The following is an 18042-nucleotide window of genomic DNA, read 5'->3' on the forward strand; positions in this document are numbered from 1 at the left end:
CCAGTGCCAAGCTGCCATTGCAAAAACTATGGCATCCTACTATACATGTATGCAAACAAAAAATACATATGCACACGTACACTCACCACGGCTGTGCTTTTTATACAGCATTGCAATTGCGATTGAATATGCGATTTTTGGTGTGGCTCTTGAGTAGAGGCGGCGGCAAGTAGCGCGGTAAGTTGCAAGTTCGAACCCTGCCAAGCGCGTAGCGCGAGCTGCATTTGGTGTTGGAAGAAGTGGGTTCGGGGTATCCACTAGTCGGGAGGTTCCGACTAGAACCTCTTACTTGTTCTTTCTTTTGAACCGCACTTTTTATGGGAAATGAGCTCTTGGTAAACAGACATGTCTTCTTAATCTGTATATACGAGAAGCTACATACCAAATTAGGTGTGCAAAAAAAAAAAATTCTCGTGATCTATTGTAATGGGAGCAGATATCGAAGAAAATATAAGCACTTTCTGCGTATAGTATATGAGCCTTTATATTTCAAATTCCCAGACTTTGGTTTTTAAACTATCCGAAGTGTTCGCACAGACCGTCAGTTAGACAGACATGCCTAAATCGAGACAGCTGGTCGCACTAAACAAGAAGTATGCTGCCTATTACATACATTTGCACTCAAATGTGTACTTTTTTCTTATAATCATGAAATCAAAGCAAAGAGAATTCATGAAAAGCAAAGTGTGGGTAATGCTACTTCCGGCGAAGATATTTTGATTTAATTTTCACAGTTAAAATATTTATTATTATTTGTTAGCTTAAAAGATTTCACTTAACTTCAACAAAAAATCGGGTGTTTATTTTTTTAATTTGTATGAATAAATATCTTATTACGGAATCTTGTCAGCATACGGATATTAAGGCTATTATATCAACTAATATAGTCAAAATCGTGTATCAAAAATGTCAACGTAAGCAAGATAAAGATAAGTATATAGAAAAGTTAAGACATTTGTACGTTTTCAATATTAAAACACACGCCGTGGGGACACACACATGTGCGAAAATTTATTAATATATTTCAACGAAAGCTGCAACTTGAACTTGGCCCCATGTCATATATCAGAAATCATAAGCTCCACACGATAACTAATAAAAAAGAACCATGAAATTGTAATAATTCCAGCAAACCGAAAAACACGGCCAGGCAGCTTCGTGTTTGGGCCAGATGAGGATGGGGCTGGCTGAAGAAGGGGATGGGGCAACGGATGAAGCACGACGACATTTGAACGCATAAAAATGCCAAAACCGGTGCGGCGTTGTGCCTTGAGGCCGATTTTTGCTACTTTATATCCACTTTATATGCTCGCAGGATATCCCAATTACTTTGAGAGTCACAAACGCACACGCACAGAGAGTCACATACAGATATGATTCGAAGCGTGTGTGTGTGTGTGTCTGTGTGAGTGTATCGTATTTCAAGTCATGTGCGAATAGAACTTAATCTGCAACAAAATGTCGCCAAAGGTGGTTGCTAGGACGAGGCCGTGTGCTCTAGTGTCTCTGTAAGATTACTTTCTATATTTTCTATCGTCTTTTACTTTGGCCAACATACAATTGTGAGCGAGTGTGTGCGTGTGTGTGTCTGCTCCATATAGCTACATAATTTTTTTCTCATACTCGGAACGTTGCCTTCGGAGGATTTGTGACGGGATTTCCTTTTCTATTATTGGCATTAGGCATGTCCTGTGTGTGTTATGCATTTAAATTGCGTATTTTTCCTAGCGATTTGTCTGCTTATCGCCGGGTCGTAGCAAGCATGGGGCGAGGCGGGTGAAAGGGGCTTTGAAGGCGGACTAAAATTTCTTAATGTTTATGGGCGCAACGTTTTTCATTAAATTTTTGTTTTCTTTTGGTCCGGCTTAGCAAGCTGCTCAGGATGCAGGATGAACCTGACTCTAACTAGTTTACGATGCCAGCTGAAAATATGGCAGTATACTGTGCGTTTCATATTGTCCGCCAAGCTGCCTGATCCTTGAAATCCTTTTTTTAAATACAAAGCAAATTTTATATAATTTTAAAACAAACAGTCGGCCGAATGGCCATCCTGGCATGCTACATTACACCCACACACACCCACACACACACAGACACGCACAGAGTTGGGGATAAGTAGACTGAGGAGACCCGCATTATCCTTTTATCCGTCGAGTGCTTGGCCAGTGCCGGCCACGTTATCAGAGACAGCAGCGACCGCAGCAAATTTTCAACCCTTCTCATTAGAGGATTTTAAAGGATAAAACGCGACGCTAGCCGCTCTGTTGTTGAGTGATACTTTGCGTAAGTCGCACCAGCAGTGGGAGATGCAGTAACGAAGCTGCTACTCAGCCGCTGGCTATTTGGTCAGCAATAGTTCTTGTCCTGGTCAGCTCTTGCTACCTCCTGCTGCTGCTGGCTTCAAATGTGAGGGTTACATTTCCGTGTTTGTTTATTCAAACGGAAGCAAAGTCGTTCTGTTATAACGCCGGTGCCAGCAGCCGAGAGCCAAACCCCCTGCCGGCAACAACTACATCTACATCTACATTTACATCCACATCCTTTGCTCCCTTTGTTGGGCATATCCTTTCACTATGCCTGCCTCTACTGTTGCTGCTGTGTGCATGCAGGCGATCAAAGCTCAGAGCAATTAATCATTTTGTTTGCCCTTTACACCCATTTATTCAGCCTGAACGCCCCAAAGAGCGGGCAACTTGCACATCGAAGAGCTGAGGCTGGCACTAAGCCGAACCAGGGGGCATCGCCTGATGATGTGCCCGCCCGTGGCACCTAAGCAGCACTCAAATGGATGCTGGCATCAATCTCCTGCCTAAGCAACATTTTTGGCGCTCATTTTGCTGTCGCGCACAAAAATCACAAAACCAACACACTATGTACACACGCTCGTAGTTTTTCATCTTTGACGCAATTTGAAATCGTTACGGAGTCACATCCCTTGGAACAGTGGCCGGGCGATGGCATCCCGCCCATTTTCGTCCCATGGCCCGCTCGTGTCCGACCACGCGCTGACTACACTTTGGCGTCGTGGTCGTACATTGAAGTGGGCGTGGGCATGCTTTTTACACTAATGGGGGCGTGGTGTGGCAGTCCTGATGCCATAATGAGCTCAATTCTCAAAGAATGCTGTTGCGGAGCATTCTTCCTATCCCAATGCCAATCCCAATCGCAAGGTTCCTACCCCAAACTGGCGTCAATTATTTCATTGTCGTTTGTGTTGTGTCTGTTGTTTTTGTTATTATTGTTGTTGTTGTTGTATCTGTTTTGTAACTGATGACGCTGCTTTTCGTTGCGTTGAAATGTTTGTGCTGATTTTGCATTAAGCGATTTTGATGTCAATGTCTTTTTTCCCGTTGTTGGATCATGAAATCGTATCCTTTTTGTTGTTGTTATTGTTATTTTTTTTCTGCGTAGTTTGACAAATTTGACAGCGTGTACGTTAATAGTCAGGGAATGAGGAAAAACAATAGGGTGACAGTTAAAAATAAATGCAACTAATTGAATAAATGGCCCACATCGATCTGTCCGAATAATATGAGTTGGATTTTCTCTCAAATAGCTAGCACGTTACTACATATTCTTTTTTACAAAATGTTTCAAAACGTTTTTAATTGTAGAAAAAACTATTAAGAGTTGTTGATATTAATTAGTGTCAAAAAGCGGCAAAAAATATCATAAAAAAAAAAAATTCGTATGCATTTCCTATTCCAAACTTGCACGAATGCTATCGTTGTGAGCGGTCGACTCTGAGATACCCTGAACCTTTTTTAATCAAACGTAAACAATACACTTTTACATATTTAATGGGTAACAGTACATAGACTGAATTTTTAAAAACAAATTTAAGTAAAAATAATAGATTTTTCTTACTATCGCCTCACAACTTACATACCTCATAGCAAGTATATATGCATATTCAGAAATATTTGCACTTTGCACTAGCTGCCACGCGGCTTGTCAACGTTTTCTTTGTCAACTTCCTTGCTTTTAAACCAATATGCATAACAATTTATGAAATAAATCCTATTGCGTAATTTTTCGCACACATACATTGTTCGTAAACAGGCATCAGCCTTAGCATTTTTATTTCAACTGAATTTCAATTTTCAACTGAAATTGTGATTTATTTGTGATTTGGCGTGTTGAGATTTTTTTCTTTCAAAGCTATAAATTTCCACACATAAAACTATTCGCCCGGACTGAATGATTGCTGACAACGCACAGTCCATATCATAGGGAGTCGAAATTATTACTGAAATTACTGAAGTTCACGCTAAGATGAGGTATAAAAAGTTCGCGCCTACATGAGAAAATTTAGTTTACCGTCTAATCGACTGCAAAATTAATTCCAAGGACTAGTTGAATAACGATTGCTGCATTTCGAGTCTATGATATTGAATTCAATCCTTATCCGATTTAAACAGGTTAGGTTTACCACTCGTGACACCTATGCCGACAATATTGTGTGCCACTTGTAATTCTTGATCAAAGGCGTAGTCAATAAGGCCAGGACTGTTCTGGAAATGTTCAAACGATGTTCCAAAAAGTTATTAAGACAAAATTGAATGTGCGCAAACACAATTTCTATCATATGCTACTCGAGAATTAAATTAGGATCATGGTGTTAATTTGCCGTCATATTTAAGTAGACTCCTGAAAATAATATTTCCTCTTTAAATAATCGTAGGATTTGCTGTAGTGCACAGTTGATCCTAATGTCTCAGTACTGTAATATATCCGGGAATGCACAAATTATAAATTCAAATATATATTTAATTCTCGTTTTCATTGATTTGAATTCATACTTTAACACAATTTCAACATTCTTAAGAAATCAATAAGGCCACCGGAGTGGTACAATCCGAATTCTGAAATTCTTTTTAGCAACACTTCCATTTTCATCTAAGCCTCGTTAATAACTTATAAAGCTGCCACAGCAGCATAGCTGTTTTATTGTCACGCATCACGCATTCGTATACACGCACACCATCCGAATCCTTGCTATCCTTTCATTTCAGAGCTCTATTTGTTCCCGCACTTTTTGCGCTTCTTTCAGAAACTGTCACATTTCAACTCACATTTTTATTTATTACATTTATTATGAGAAATTTTTGCATGCGCGCTTACGCAAGTGTTGAAATGCAATAAAAGTGAGATGCCAAGCGGCAGACCTTCCCCCACTCATCCTGCATAAAGCGTCAGCCCTACCAAGCCGCCGCCGCCTTTACCAACTGCATGAATATGCGCGCACCTTTTTTGCTCACTTTTTATTTATATTTTTACTTTTTTTTCTCGGTCCGCAATTCGCATAATTTTACACACGAAGTAATTTTGCAACACCCCACGCAGACACTTGCAACTCCTTTTGAATTTTCACACCAATTTTTCAACTCGACAAACCCGCTCGCAAAAAATCCATTTCATATATGAATGTATGGGAAGAAAAGTGCAAGGGGGCAGGTGGAGAAGGCAGCCTGTCGACTTTCAGCGCTACGCCATAGGAAACGCACGCTGATGTGCGAGAAAAATACATCCGCCCGGTTGGAGCAGCCCTAGAATCCTCCATTGCCATCGCACATCCCCGTTGCCCCTGCCCATGGGCAGCTCGTTGGTTGGCGGCTTCGTCTGTTAGCCCAATTTGAATGCGCTGGCGCATATATCATTCCAGTTGACAGGACAATTCTCTTATCTGCGCAAAGCCAACACAACAGCCGCGACCACAGAGTCAGAGCGAAAGCCAGAGTCAGATTCAGAGTCAGAGGCAGAGTAGCCCTTGTCGCGTTGTCCCAGAGAGCGGATTTGAACGCGGTTCATGTTCAAGCTAAATGAATATTTAAGCAGAAAAATCTCATGCCCATCAATGGACAAAATGGTCAATGGCCGATGGCCAATGCGTTGGCCTTAAAGCGACCACCGCTTTTGATGAAGTTGCCGTCACAACAGCCATCTATTAGAGACTCGTACGTGTGCCCCAAAGACAATCAAAATTAACGGTGGGCGTGCAGCTCGGTCTGGTCAATCACAATCGTTCACTTTCCCCCTGGCAACGGCCCTTAACACACGTACATTATACTCGAGTGTGTGTGTGTGTGTGTGTAATTTGTACAAGCTGCTGTTGTCGTCGTTGTCATTAAAAAGCCATTTCCCCCATATATCATCAGAGCCACGCCCATGCCTCTGGTCCAAGTGCTGGCATATAAATTACTTTATGATATTGTTTTGAACCTGCGCGACAAATAAGATTGTCAGCCAAGGACTCGAGGGTTACACCGGGCTGTGAATAGGTCACGCCGTCAGCTGGCAGCATCGAAAATTGAAAGTTCTTGCGATTGGGATTTGGCCAAGCGAACGAAGCGCTTTAACCGCACTTATGGCCCATTTGAATATCCTGTGACCGGGCAATAAAAACGTCACCGACAACTGTCACACACACACCCAGTTTCGTTAAGAGTCTTACTTATCAGAAAGCTGGGCGGGATCGGGGCGTACAGGCATTGTCGAGATGCTTCAGTGTCAATTCAATTTTATTTTCATTGTGTCATAACAATAACATAAAATTAAAATAACATAAAAAGGAAGTTGAGGATGCACAGAAAACAGTTCGCTCCGTGGAAGAGCAACCGAGTTGTCGGCTGCAAATCAACTTGGCGTAAAATTGTCAGGCCGTGTTCTTCTTCCTGCTGTCGTTGCAACAGCTGCTGCTGCTGCTGCTGTTGATATTATCCTTGTTATGTGTATTTCGTTAGTGACATATAAAAAAGGCAACAAAGCACATGAGCTCTGCATAAAACAGGAAACGGAAACACATCAGCGGAACGGAAGTCAAAAAGTCGTCACATTCACATAACAATGATGGCAGCCATATACCCAGCATGCAAGGCATTCCGCTTTGTTTTGCCCGACTTTGAAAAGCAGGAGTTTGAGTGGGAGAAGAAGCGGTTCGCAAGAAGGGGCCACCATGACGTAAGAGCACATTTATTGCGTAAAGTGTGTAACGTAATAATGTCGCCAACAGTTACCAAAAAGCCGGCATCTCCAGCTTTTGGCCGATTTCAGCCATGAGATTCCACCAAATGGCCCCCATTTTCCCCAATTTTGTTGTATCCTTTTTTGTTATTTTCTGACAGCGTTGTTTGGTGTCTGGCATTGTGTCTGTCCTTTCGCCGTTGCAGGAATTCATTTGGAAAATTAATAAAAATATATGTGTACTCTCATACACATACATATACAAAACAGTGGAGCACAGTTACCATTGTCGTCCCCGCTTAAGATGATATTATGCGGGTGAGAAATGATATAACACAAAGTGAAAGGCTTTTTAGATTAAATACATCGGGGCTTAACAACAGCCATGGCCTACAGGAATCCGTACCGTAGTAGTAGACCATTAAAAATATTGGATCATAATACTTATACAATTATTATTGACTTTTTGGGCAATATATTCTCTCATTTTGAGTTAAATACAGACAAGTGCCTGGATATTAAACATTAAATCGCACATCTATTGTTCGCATTCATATTGGTAATAGATAAAATTAAGCATATATTACACCTTACAATTACAACTTAGAATCTTAAGAAGCTTTGAATTATATTTAATACACTTAATACTAATATACGCCGAAAACCGATTGGAGTAAAAAATAACATAAAATAGCAAACTGAGTAGCAAAAATACTTTACCAAAAGTAAAATAATCTAAACATATGCATTTCGAAAAACAAAAAAACCAGAGAAATATATATTTTCGAATATCGAGCTAACAAGTCTTATGTAAGGTTGCGGCTTAGAACTTGCTAATAATGTGAATTTAACCGTGCAATAAAGTGGAAGTTAAAGTTACATAGTGGAAGTCGAGGAATAATAGCGCCAGCTATAAGAATATGTTGCATTTTGACAGCTCCCGCTGTCGTGTGGTGAATTAAAGTCGGCATCAAATATTGCCTACTTAACCTAAAGAAAGATGAATACCCGGCATTTTCTGGGAAGTTGCCACTACTCAGAGAGATCGTATTCAAATATGACTGAACAATATGTGGAAAGAACCATTAGCCATGGGATACATTTTAACCAGAAAACCAGGATTTCTTTGGCACGCCGAAAACCCTAGTATGCATTTCCGCTCTGCAGATGTGTGACAATGGTGAAGCTCGTAAATAATGTCTATTGTTCGACATACCTTTTCTATGGCATCTATATGATATAGTTGTGCGATGTTGTTAAGATTCTGTATATATTTAGTAGTGAAACCAATAAATGCCGAGTTTGGTCAAGACATCTTGATAAACAAAAAAAGTTTTTCATACAAGAATCTACTTGTCGACCGATCGTTCCTATGGCAGCTATATGATATAGTGGTCCGGTCTAGCCGGTTCCGACATATGCATATACTGCATGCAACAGAAAGAGGCACTTCTGCAAAGTTTCTAGACGATAGCTTTAAAGCTGAGACTAGTTCGCATAGAAAAAGACAGACGAACATGGCTATATCGACTCAGATTTTGAAACTGATCGGGAATATAAATACTTTATATATAACGTTTCTAAGCGTTACATATTTAACGACAAAATTATAATACATTCTACAAGGGTAAATATAGGACATCATTTTGTTGGTTTTTAAGTAAACTATATGCGCACTATGAACATTATATTCCAATCTGTTTTTCAGTTTAATGAAAATATGTTTTGCATATAATATTACTCTTTTACCTTAAAAGTAGTACTCGCTCATGAAGCACCATAATCAATACTCTCAAAACCAACACTTGGACACTCACACTCACACAGACACATCATTAATGTCAACAATCTGATAACCGCAATTTCCCCAGCAAACTGTAATGTAGACAAGGCAAACAAAGAATTTAAATTTTTCTCAACTAATACGCAGCCAAGCGATATTTTACAACAACAACAACTAGAGAGGTTGTACAATCGGGGACAATTTTTCAATTTCTCAATTTCGTGTGCGTGGCGTATTTAGAATACAATTCGATTAGAAATGCTTTACTTTTCGAAATAATAAATTAAATTTGTTGCTTTCTACGCCTGCTGCTCCATTGCCAATGCCATTAGCACAGTCGACGCGCTTGGCGGATGCTTGGGGGAACACCTCGGAGTGGGGAAGTTCAAGCAACCAGCACAGTTTCTTGACGGGGTGCAAAAGGTTGCGAAATTGCGAGTCTGGCAGCCAGTTGGGAAATTCCTGCGGCAACGGCCTGGAAAAAAGTGCGCCGCATGCGACGGAGAATCAATTTCCTGCAAAACCGAAAGCCGGCATTGAGCCTTAGTCCTGGGCGCTTTCTTAAAATAACAAAATTACTTTTTATATGCAGCCAAGTCAGGATACAGCAGCAGCAACGACAACAAGAACAACAACAGCATGCCATTGACAACCATTAATCATGGACGCCTGTCAGGGCGGGTCACAGGCTGGGTGTGACTGGATGGGGGTAGTCATCGTCATCGTCGTCGAAGTCGTCGTCGTCGTCGTCGTAGTCTGTCTACTGATTGTCCTGCGCTGCAATGTTGTGTTATATTTTTTCCTCTAAACTTTGCCTTTTACATGCTAATGCCTGGCTCTGGGGCTCAAGTCATGCTCGTACCCATGCACAGACACGCCCAGCTGCGAAATTGACAGGCAAACCGAGTGCGTTGTGACATGACACTTGCATGGGAACCAGGGACACAACCAGTAGCAGTACCACTACCAGGACGAGACGCTAGCCGTGGTCGTGGGCGTGCACAGGCTGAAGGCGGCAGACAGGCAGGTTATGTGTACCATCATTAGACGTGGTCCGTTTGCCACGCCCGTCCTGTTGCCCACTGCAAATTGGCAGCTCGGCAATGGACGGCCATGTCATGTCACAGGCTCGAGCAGCAGCAACGGGCCTTGATGGCCGTTCAAAGCTCACTGCGAAAACCAAATTCCAATTGTCAAGATGTTGTTGCACAGCCCAATATGCACGCATGTCTCTATATGTATGCGTGTATATGCCGGACATGTCTAATTGCTCAGTTTATGAGGGCTGCATGTCATAAAGTGCAAATGCATGCCACCCCGCCTAAAAGCAGGCAACAAAACTTGCAGCAAGCAAGCTGCGCTGCTGTTTTGGAGCACGGCCGTGATTTGTGTGCGATATTTGACATGCATTTTCAATTTAGCCGTAGCAGCTTTAAGAGCTACCCGTCCAATAATGAATTCCATTCATTTTGTTTGTCTGCCATCGTCCTGGGCAAAGTTCAGAACCCACAAGCATCGTGACAGAGAAACACCCCCCCATTCTGCCCGCTCACTTGTGCAGGACATGATAAAACTTTATGCACTGCAACGGCCAGCATTGACATTTCAAGTGCTGGCGCTTCGCTGGATAGAGGCTCCTCGGAAGAGGTTCACCAAGACTGGCGCCATCAGAGAACATAGTTTTAATAATGCACAAGACGACGACTCCAACAGAAAGAAGCATAAAATGCAGGACATACGAGAGCTTCGATGCGATGGCAACGGCGGAGTGCACAAAGATAAGATCCGGACCGTCCAAGTTCCGCCCAGCACTCGTACAGCCAGCCAGCAACAACAACAAGGTCCCCGGGTTACAGAAAAGGTGGCAAGATCCAGCAGCAAACATAGATGGGCAATGCTACTATGTATATTCGATGTCAAAATGAATACTTTTGCATTATTTATGCCAGCGCATTTATTTGTTGTCCTGATAACGAAGTGAAAAGAGCGCAAAAACTCGATGAATTCTTTACAAAGTCCAATGAGAAATACCAAATGACCCTTTAATAAATGTATTTGATTTGTTGCTTAACCACATAGACGCAAACGAAATTTGACTAAAAAGAAAAAATATTATTATTAAAAGCAGTCCTCGGTACATAAGCTGCTTAAGCGACCCACGCATCTTTGCAAAAAGGATCCTGGTTTCAACCCAAGGCCATTATTAGACAGTGTTTGTATTTCCTCAACGTCGTACTTTTATTCCTTAAATAAATGTAGAACAAGTTAGAGGTTCTAGTCGGGAGCTCCCGACTAGGGGATACCCTGAACCCTCTTATTCAACACCAAATGCAGCTCGCTGATAGAATTCAAAGCCGACGCGCATGAATGTGTGTGTACATGTTTACAGAAATTCTTGGAATTCGCGCTTGCTGCCCCAAACTCGAGGCCAGCAATAACATGCTTTATTTAATAACTTCTGTATTTCTTAACCGATCTTAATGAAATTTTCGACAGTACATCTTATTGTGCCATAGAATATTTGTGTATTCTTAAAAAGTCAATTACATATAAATTGTGTCTTAAACTAGTAGGGAATACAAGATGGATTATTAACTTGATTTATAGCTTTGTTGTGGTAGCGGGGAGGTGGCGATAGGAAAAAAATGAAAGATACTTGATATATATATAATATTCTAGAAGCAACATATCAAGTTTGGTGACTCTAGCTCATATTATTTACCAAAATTGCTCAAAAAACACGATTTCGATTTAAATTTTTATCGATTAATTGGAAACGGGCAAGTTATCGAATATCGGAAACAAACTTGATTTGCGCGGGCACTAGTAGGACCTACAGCTAAAATTTCACGTCTCTTATAGGTTTTGAGATCCTTGCGTTCATACATACGGACGAACGGTCGGACGGACGGACGGACAGACAGACGGACATGGCTAGATCGACTCGGCTATTGATGCTGATCAAGAATATATATACTTTATAGGGTCGGAGATGCTTCCTTCTGCCTGTTAAATACATTATACCACAAATACATTATAACCTTTTTAACCATTTTTAATGGGTTCAGGGTATAAAAATGCTTGAAATAATATTTATTCGTACAAATCAATTAATTAACTGTCTAGGCAACTCTGTCCTTACTAGTCTAAGAAGTAACTAAGTCCCAGAATCTCTTCAATGTTGGTATGCATTAACCATTGTGAAACCCTTCTGATAATTTTAAAAAACATTACAAAGTGAGCTGTTCTACTCCACATCTCTATCTATAAAACTGTTTGTCCTGACCGACTGCTTGACTGACTGATTGGTGATCAACGCACAGCCTATACCGTAAAAGCTAGGAAGCTGAAATCACTGTAGTTACCTTATATGATGAAGGTGCACGGTAAGACGGGGTTTCGGGAAATTCCGCCTGTATGTGTGGAAAAATCGCGAATATCGTGTATAAAACTTTTTTCTTTACCATCCGATCGGCCTTAAAATCCTCTTTAAAGATCTTCTTTCAAATTGATTTGTGGGGTGTTTCAGACTTTTCGAAAAATGCATTCCTCCTTGGTGGAAATGGGGGTGAAAGATTTGATGGGTGACGTTTCGTGTTAAAATTTAGTTTCATACATACGTTTTTAGCGATTTTTCCACACTTGCGGGTGGAATTTCCCAAAACCCCGTCTTAACGTGCACCTACAAAAGCTAACTACAGTACAAATTTCAGCTTCCTAGCTCTTACGGTATGGGCTATGCGTTAATCACCAATATAGAGTGTTTAGTAGACAGGATAAAGAGATAGTGATCGGAAATCAGTGGGGGAAAATTTATAGCCTGCCCGGCAAGCTATGCCCCTACTGGTGGTCAGTGGGATCCCGAAGGCATCCTGAAAGCAATGATTTTATTAGGGCGAGAGAAAGTTTGATGGAGAAGACGTGATACAAACTATTGTATTCTTTTGCATAGTACACGAAAAGAATTGTGCATAGCGTCATCTGTTGTTCTCGTAGGTAGGAATAAGGGGCGATAAATCCTGATAGTTCTGGACGGAGCAGAGAATTGACGACATCCTAACGGAAAAGAAGAATCTATTTCGCCAAAAATCGACTTATGTAGGAAGAGGATTCCAATGGGACCATCATGATGCTGATCTACGCGATCGCATGCAAGTCACAAACCCTTTTTAAGGCAGCCCAAAAGTATGCCGTATATTATATGACGCAAGAAATAATAATAAAGCAAGTAAGAGACTGTAGTCGGGAGTTCCTGCTAGGGGATACCCTAAACCCTCTCTACCAACACTCGTTTGCTCGTTGGCTTTAACAGTAATAAAAATAAATTTAAAAAAAAAATAGTTTCCTGATCGGGTGCGAGCTCTTTCAGACCACACTACATGCCACCGCCTCTACTCAACACCCATAGAAGAGAAAAAACGAAATAAAATAGCAGCATATACAAACAGCACAGAAAGCAATACAATCTTAATCTGTACATGTCTTGCAATTTGCTATTGCTGGCGAAAACACGGGGGCAGGCAAAACACATTTTCTTTAATAATTTTGTGTTTCTTAACCGAAAGACAATTGCATTAAATTAGTTAGCAATACAAATTTTATAGCCATGTGGTGCAGGCGAGGAGGTGGTGATATATACTATTCAGAAAGCTACATGTCAAGTTGGGTGACTCTAGCCCATACAATTTAAGAGATTTGCTCATAGAACAGAATTTCGTTATCAGGTACTAAGAGGACCTACACATTTGAAGCCTCTAGTTCTTATAGGTTATGAGATTCTTGCGTCATACGGGCGAACGGACGGACGGATGAACGGACGGACAGACGTACAGACAGGCGGACATGGATAGATCGACTTAGCTGTTTATGGTGATGCTTCCTTTTGCCTGTAGCATACATCAGGGTTCAGGGTATAAAAAAGAGACCCCTCGAGTGTAAGTTTTTGGGGCTAGTTTTTTTGCAAACCTGACAAAAAATATGAGTCAAAGAACTTCGTGAGATTTAATTTTTCGAAATTATTTTTCCGAATCAGCAAACGATTCAGTTGTTTGTTACATAAGCATTGTTACTGCTCTATTGAAATATGAAAACCTACAGGATTTTCCTATTTGTAAATTCGAACAATTATTTTATTCTTTCTTGACTTGTACTCCATAATAAAACACAAATTATCGATCAATCCAATAAAACGAAAACTGGCAAAAATTTTAGATATGTATTATTTATAGTCAGTTGGCACAATTATGCTTTTCAATGTACTCATTGATTTAATTTAATACATTTTCTATAGACACGTTTTTGATCAAATGTCTGGAACAGGGAGCTATCCCTGAATATGAACGTTCTAGAAATACTTTTTTAGTAACATTAACTGATAGAAAAGGATACATTCTAATAGTTTGAATTTTTAAACAGGCTAGATGGATCCCACTTTAATGGTTGCTTCATCGGAACTCAATTTAAATGTTCTCAAAGTATAGCTTTTATATGGCAATGTGCTTTAAAACATAATTTCTACTCACAAAAAAATGGAGCGGGCACTCATCAATGAGGTATTTGATTCCTAGCTACAGTTGAGATAGTTGTTACAGATGCTACTCAAGCAGCAGACCCCATGATTCGCTACGCCATAGACATATTCGAAGCAGTCAAGTGTTTGTTCCTTTGCGGGCCCAGACAAGTGCACTTCACACACCCACAGGAGCTGTCGGTATGCTGTGGGACAGCGACCAATATCAATTGAGTCAAGTAGCTGCTGTTGTTGCTGTAATGCTTAGCTGAAGAGGATACTTGAGCAAGAACACATGCGGCCGCCCAGAACCCTCGAAAGTCGTTTACTCGTTTTGAAGGAGCTGCGTTCCTTCGCTATATCTTGAAGGTTTCATTACCATACATTTATATATATAGAAATTACACAGAACGCTCCACAAGCTTGAACTTGAAGGGTATGTTTGGTTTTACAAAGAACTCTGTCTTAAAAGCGTTCTCAATCGGATAATCGAAGCCGACTTCAAAATTCCGCACCAGCCTGGCAACGGCAATCTCCAAAATCATGTCGACAATGCGCTTGCCTGCGCAGGCGCGCGGTCCAAAACCAAAGGGTAGATACATGAAGGGTGTGGCCGTATCACCCACAAGGTTCGAGTGGGACTCATCACGTAGCCAGCGCTCGGGTAGAAAATCGCGGACTCGCGGCACAAACTGCTCCATGTTGGCCATCTGGTAGTTGGCAGCATTGGCCACATCCGTACCGGCTACCACACGATAGCCACTTAAGACCACATCGCAGGGCATGCGGCGCAAAGTACCGGGGCCAATAGGATACATACGGATGCCCTCCTTGATGCAGGCACGCAGATAGGGCAAATGTGACATATTGTCCATAGTCAATGATGAGTTCTTATCAGGCAGCACACCCTTTATCTCGTCTAGTAAACGTGCCTGCTGTGCAGGATTTTTGGCCAGGCAAAGGAGAATACCGGTCAGACTGACAAGAGTCTATAAGTAAAACTGGAATATTATCTATTCTCCAAAGAGATTTATATCGATTACTAACTGGATCCACGCCGGCAAAGAACAAATCCATGGCAATAATCACCGCTGTCTTGCGATCGAATCGGGCCAGTTTCTCCAATATACTCGTTTCTTGACCTGACTCATTGCCAAAACGTCCAGCCCTGGCATCCTCTTCGATGCGCTGCAGCGCCTGTTGTATGTGGCTATAACAAATATCTGCGATAGTATCGAGGGAAGCTATTAGCTTTTTAAACTTGGGCATTGGCAGATACTTCCAAATCGGTGGCATCAAGTTAAGCTGAAAGCTCAGATCAAGAATGTTTTCCAATGCATTGATCAATTGCTTCGCCTCCTCACTCTCCCGGTTCTCACTCAACAATCCGAGGCGCGTGTTTAGCGCCACAGAAGCAATGGACTCTAGGATTAAACGGCGAATATCTTCTCCAAAGTCAGCAGGCATCTCTTGAGTTTCTGGATTTTTTATCGCTCGAATGCTGCAAATAGAAATTCCAGCTAACAGTCAGATTTACACCATTTGGAGTATCGATTTACCGCTCCAGAAACTCATCATTGACCCTCAGCAGATTGTTTATGTATAACTTGGCATTGCGCGGTTGCAACAGAATCGGATTAACAGCCGTTCTCATCTTGCCCCAAGCAGGTCCGTTGCTGTACATCAATCCACAGATATCTCAATTACTGCAAAGAAGTATTTTCGTATAACTTACCCTGAAGTAAGACCATCGACACCCTCAAATAAATCGCGTCTGTGGACCTTCTTGAAATACTCAAATGTTTCGAAGCTAAGCCGATAGGGAAACTGTCCTTCGTTGCGGAAGACCGTCTCATAATCAACAGGATTCATGGTAACCACAAGATCAGATCCGGCGAGACCGGGCATGCGAAAAATGTCTCCATAGCGATTCTTCATATCCAAAAACATATCATGCACCGGAACATTCTTATAGCGACCTGTGGATTGGTCATTGATTATAAACAAATGTACAAAAAAAAAGTGAGCAATCGAGATAGCGAAAGAGAGCGTAGTATACAAAATAGGTAAATAAAGAGAAGAATACTAAGAAAAAGCTTTAGATCTCTTACCGCCTGGCAAAAAAGAACAAAACAAGTTGAATTTACTGGGACCGGGTAGCTCCGAGAAGGGCTTGGCTTGGTCCAAAGGCGTGGCATCTACTGCAGCTGCTATGCCTTGCTAATAACATTATGAATAAAATACAAGTTCGGGTAAAAATTATGGATTTTCTTATATTTGCTTGTACTCGCCTTGGTAGCGAACGCCCTCTCAGTTTGAAGAAATCGAACACATAGCTTTTGGGGCCCACACAACTGCCTCGACAACATTTTGTCTACTGAAGCTCTCAATGTTCAATGTACAGTATTTGACTATATGTTTTATAAATTATTTCCCTCGCCTTGTATTAAGATATCGTGCTGAGCGAGCTTTTGCAAGCTTTCGTTCTCCCATCGTGATGCGATTTGATTAGCTGTTCTTACTCTCAGTTATTATATTTTTCGTCGCTTTGCTACTTTTTTCGTAACAAACTAATTTATTGAATAAAGCTTTAAAAGCTCTGATCTACAAACTATGTTGATACATTGGTACTCTTTGCTTTATTTGTTATAAATTTGTTCTGCGTATGATATACAAGAATGTCTATTTCAATGAATTGATTAACTAAGCCTGTTACACACATTTTCAGCAAAAATTAAAAACTTTTTAAACATTTCCAATGCGTTTGGTATAAAAAAATGATAGAAACATGGTTCTTAGTAGAACGTTTTTCTATTTATCTAGTTGCTCAGTCTGATTTGATCCATTAATCTTCATGATTTAACGCAACCTACATTTACGAACCTCTTTAGAGGTATTTCCAGAGATTTAGTGACCTATTAGGACCCATTTAGTCCTACCAAATTCAAGTGTAAAAAAATCAAGGATACCCATTTCAGAGTTGTAGTATTTTTAGCTAATTATTTTGCAATTTAACACAGATAAATATCGCCTTTGTCTTAATATGCATTTGTGTTAGAAAAAATAATCTGGTGCTTATTATTTATGTTTATTTATATATTTATATTTATTATCTGTGTGCTTGCATCTATTCACTTGCATGAAAATTTATCCACGAATTCCACGAATTCCACTATATTTGTTTTTCGAAGCATTCTGAATTCCCCATATTATGCATACGCACCGTTTCACTTTTCACTTTCAGGCTTTAAAAATACCTAAACAAGAGAAACGGGCAAAATTTAAGCCTGTCACTGGCAGAGCTTTGCCAGTCAGACAAAAGGCAATATCGCAGCTGACAGAAAATCTATATACGATAGCAGACAAACGGCTATAATAAAATCGATTTTTTATGTTTGGCCACTGACAAGGGCACGTCGCTTTGGGCATTGGGACGCGTCTCGTACAGCGGGCACATAAATATGAGCACACACCGACATACACTAACACACACCCATACAGACAGCAGCCACAGACACGCCAACTGATGATGGGCATACAAAAGTTGACCTCGACTTTGAGCTGTCAAAGCCAAAAACTAACTGACCTAAACCAACAAAAATCGACTTCGCAGCCTAAACACAAAGCTGAGCATGACAGCCCGAGCGGGAAATGGGGCGGTGCCGTTGGGCGTTAAAATACAAAATATCAGCATGACGCAATGATTTCCGGCAAGTGAAAATGAAACCTGTTGGAGCTGACTGGCGGCTGTGGCCTTAACGGGCTCGACGGCATCGCTGCTTCTGCT

General features: G+C 41.0%; 1 protein-coding gene and 1 long non-coding RNA gene across 2 annotated transcripts; one reads left to right on the plus strand and one right to left on the minus strand.

Moving 5' to 3' along the window:
- The first annotated feature begins 6365 nt into the window (after positions 1-6365).
- On the plus strand, positions 6366-7230 carry LOC135434545 (uncharacterized). Its single transcript, XR_010437257.1, has 2 exons — positions 6366-6960; positions 7013-7230. It is a non-coding gene; the product is annotated as an uncharacterized LOC135434545 (long non-coding RNA).
- Positions 7231-13951: 6721 nt separating this feature from the next.
- Positions 13952-16670, minus strand: LOC135437723 (probable cytochrome P450 12e1, mitochondrial). Its single transcript, XM_064695817.1, has 6 exons — positions 16547-16670; positions 16367-16475; positions 15991-16234; positions 15815-15931; positions 15303-15756; positions 13952-15244 (listed from the first exon to the last, which is right to left on the minus strand). Exons 1-6 carry the CDS (start codon positions 16622-16624, stop codon positions 14657-14659), a joined length of 1590 nt encoding a protein of 529 aa, XP_064551887.1. The 5' UTR covers positions 16625-16670; the 3' UTR covers positions 13952-14656.
- Positions 16671-18042: the final 1372 nt, after the last annotated feature.

The sequence above is a fragment of the Drosophila montana genome, unplaced genomic scaffold (assembly GCF_035044405.1).
Source record: "Drosophila montana isolate Dmon_TW-CO22-7 unplaced genomic scaffold, ASM3504440v1 contig_1083_1, whole genome shotgun sequence".
Taxonomy (NCBI): Eukaryota; Metazoa; Arthropoda; class Insecta; order Diptera; family Drosophilidae; genus Drosophila; species Drosophila montana.

Coding starts and splice junctions, on each gene's coding strand:
- LOC135437723 (XM_064695817.1), bottom strand. CDS start 16,624: ATGTTGTCGAGGCAGTTGTGTGGGCCCCAAAAGCTATGTGTTCGATTT. Junction 16,235..16,366: donor TTGTTCTTTTTTGCCAGGCG/GTAAGAGATCTA, acceptor ACCAATCCACAG/GTCGCTATAAGAATGTTCCG. Junction 15,757..15,814: donor AATGATGAGTTTCTGGAGCG/GTAAATCGATAC, acceptor TTCTATTTGCAG/CATTCGAGCGATAAAAAATC.